The sequence below is a fragment of the Telopea speciosissima genome, chromosome 7 (assembly GCF_018873765.1).
Source record: "Telopea speciosissima isolate NSW1024214 ecotype Mountain lineage chromosome 7, Tspe_v1, whole genome shotgun sequence".
Classification (NCBI taxonomy): Eukaryota; Viridiplantae; Streptophyta; class Magnoliopsida; order Proteales; family Proteaceae; genus Telopea; species Telopea speciosissima.
The window spans coordinates 54,077,825-54,080,217 of record NC_057922.1 but is presented as its reverse complement, the minus strand read 5'-3'; the positions used below and the strand labels follow the sequence as shown (position 1 = coordinate 54,080,217).

The 2,393-nt window shown below is 41.2% G+C and overlaps 1 protein-coding gene across 1 annotated transcript; it reads left to right on the top strand.

Moving 5' to 3' along the window:
* The first annotated feature begins 468 nt into the window (after positions 1 to 468).
* On the top strand, positions 469 to 1,623 carry LOC122668691 (F-box protein CPR1-like). The gene has a single exon (XM_043865225.1). It carries the CDS (start codon positions 469 to 471, stop codon positions 1,621 to 1,623), a length of 1,155 nt encoding a protein of 384 aa, XP_043721160.1.
* Positions 1,624 to 2,393: the final 770 nt, after the last annotated feature.

Here is a 2,393-nt window from a genome sequence, read left to right as displayed (position 1 = left end):
CAAAATGCTGAGGGTGAGAATATGAGATGACAATTATATGATAAATAAATAGTGAGTCCGGGTATTTAAGATCATGGGTGGAAAACTAATTTGTATCTCAATATCCGAGTTTTGACCGAGTTGGGCCAAGTCCGATTGAACCCAGCCGACACCCACATGATTCCACCGAATTTGAATTAAAACCAAGTTAAACTCCACACAACTACTAATGCTCCCGTTTCTTGCGCCTGCAACTCTCGAACTAGAGGAAGGAAAGAGCTATACCCACCCACGGAAGAAAGCGAGGACGGGAATCCCCTACCGTCTTCTGCCCTGCGTTCCTCACTTCTTCTTCTGTGCGGACTGTGGAGTGCTGCTTGTGTATTCTCATTATATTTCTTCTCTTTGAAGGAAGCCCTAGTCCCTTGGACCCTAGCCATGGCGGAGAATGACGTGAATGAGGAGAAGATAAGAGAAGACGAAGAGGCGATGCTAACCAAGAATCTCTCTGAGGACCTCATCTTGGACATACTTTCAAGGCTTCCGGTGAAGTCCCTTTTAAGGTTTAGGTGTGTATGCAAAGCATGGTGTGCTCTAATAACCGATCCTGATTTTGTCAAAATGCAACTCAGCCGATCCCTTGCAACCAATACCAACCTCATCCTGATTTTAGAGGAATACCGAAAAATCTTCTCTGTGGATTTTGATGTTTGCGAACAAGAAGCGGCGGTAAAGCTTGATCATCCGTTCAAGTCTCCAATAGGATACCTTGTATTGGCTTCTTGTAACGGCTTAGTATGTATGTTCGACGACGACGGCATAGTCTCTGAATTCCGAAAAGAAGAAGTGTACGGCACATTCCTTTGGAATCTATCCACAAAAACGCATAAGAAGCTGCCCTTTACGCCTATAGAGTTTCCCATCAATTCTCGCTATGCGCATTTCACTGCTTATGGGTTTGGTTACGATCCTACAACCGATGATTACAAGGTGATAAGGGTTATACAGTTCTATGGTGCCCGTGGTTTCATTAATGACAGTAACTACTCTGTCTCGGAGGTGAAGGTCTACTCTCTCAGCACCAACTCATGGAGAAGAATCGAGGACATTCCCTTCCTTAGCATCCAACACAGACTTGGGGTTTTTACAAATTCTGCTTTTCATTGGGCTACAATTCGCAAGACGGGAGTCATGGGACCCAACATTGCCCCCAGTGCGATTGTTTCTATTGACGTTAAAGATGATGAATATCGAGAGGTGCCACTGCCTGATTTTGTGGACGATAAGTTTCACATGGCCATCGGAGTTCTAGGAGGACAACTCTGCATGCTCTCTAACTTCTCCACGGTCCGTGTTGAGTTGTGGGTGATGAAGGATTACGGTCTGAAAGACTCTTGGGAGAAACAGTTCTCCATCGAACAACCATCGGTGTTAGGGTATTTTGATAAGTATATTAAGCCTATATGCTATTCAAAGAAGGGTGAAGTTCTACTCGAGACGAAACCATTAGTGGAGAAGAGTTCAGGAGTGCTGGTGCTTTATGATCCCCATAAAGGAAGGGCTAGTAATCTTAGGCTTCGTCACAGCTGGATAACAGTCATTGGGAGTCTCATTTCACTTGATGCCAAAGATGGAGCTGAATAAAAGAAAAAAGAAGGAAGAAACTGAGGTAATTTGGTAGAGCAGATTTACAATTCAAGGTAGCTACTATATCATGTTTACAATTGTTTCCTCCTCGTTAATTTGTGTGTTTACACTCTTGCTCTTATCAATTATAGTTACATCTCAAAAAATTCCCATGAATGATTATTCCTTTCTTGCAACTGTCTAAAGTCGTAATACAATCAATCAAAGTTTCAAGCTGTTTGCATTCAAACTAAAGAAAAAGTAGGGTGAAGACCTGAATTGCCTTTCCTTTGTTAGCACTAAATACTAATGCAGGTGATGTGAAAGGGGCATACATATAATTTACCAGTCATTTGTAACTACTTGAGATCTTTCCATGTGAATTGGATTTAAGTTACTTGGATAAGATTTAAGCAGTGAGCCTTGCTTTCTGCATTCATTATTTTCCATTTAATTAGACTGCTGAAAAGGCTTTTGGAAATTTACTTATTTTCCTTGTTAGACTGCACATTAGAGCGAAGAAGCTGCACTTATAAGAACTGCTTGGTGAAAATAGTGAAATATCTATAACATTATGCTGAATTGGCATTATGTGGTGGGGAGAGACAGGAAGGCTGACCCACTTATAAATTAACTGAAGATTTTTCCCTACATAGAGGGACTGCAGGAATAGAATTTCTGAAGCCAAACCTAAAAGTAGTTTGCAGTAGACTTTTTTTTGAGTTTTGTGTGCTGTTTTATAGTCCTTTGTGATGGAAGTTTTTCGTCACTTTTTTTTTGAGAATGCT

What these genes read in the sequence shown, in the direction of transcription:
- LOC122668691 (XM_043865225.1), top strand. Translation starts at nt 469, where the DNA reads ATGCTAACCAAGAATCTCTCTGAGGACCTCATCTTGGACATACTTTCA.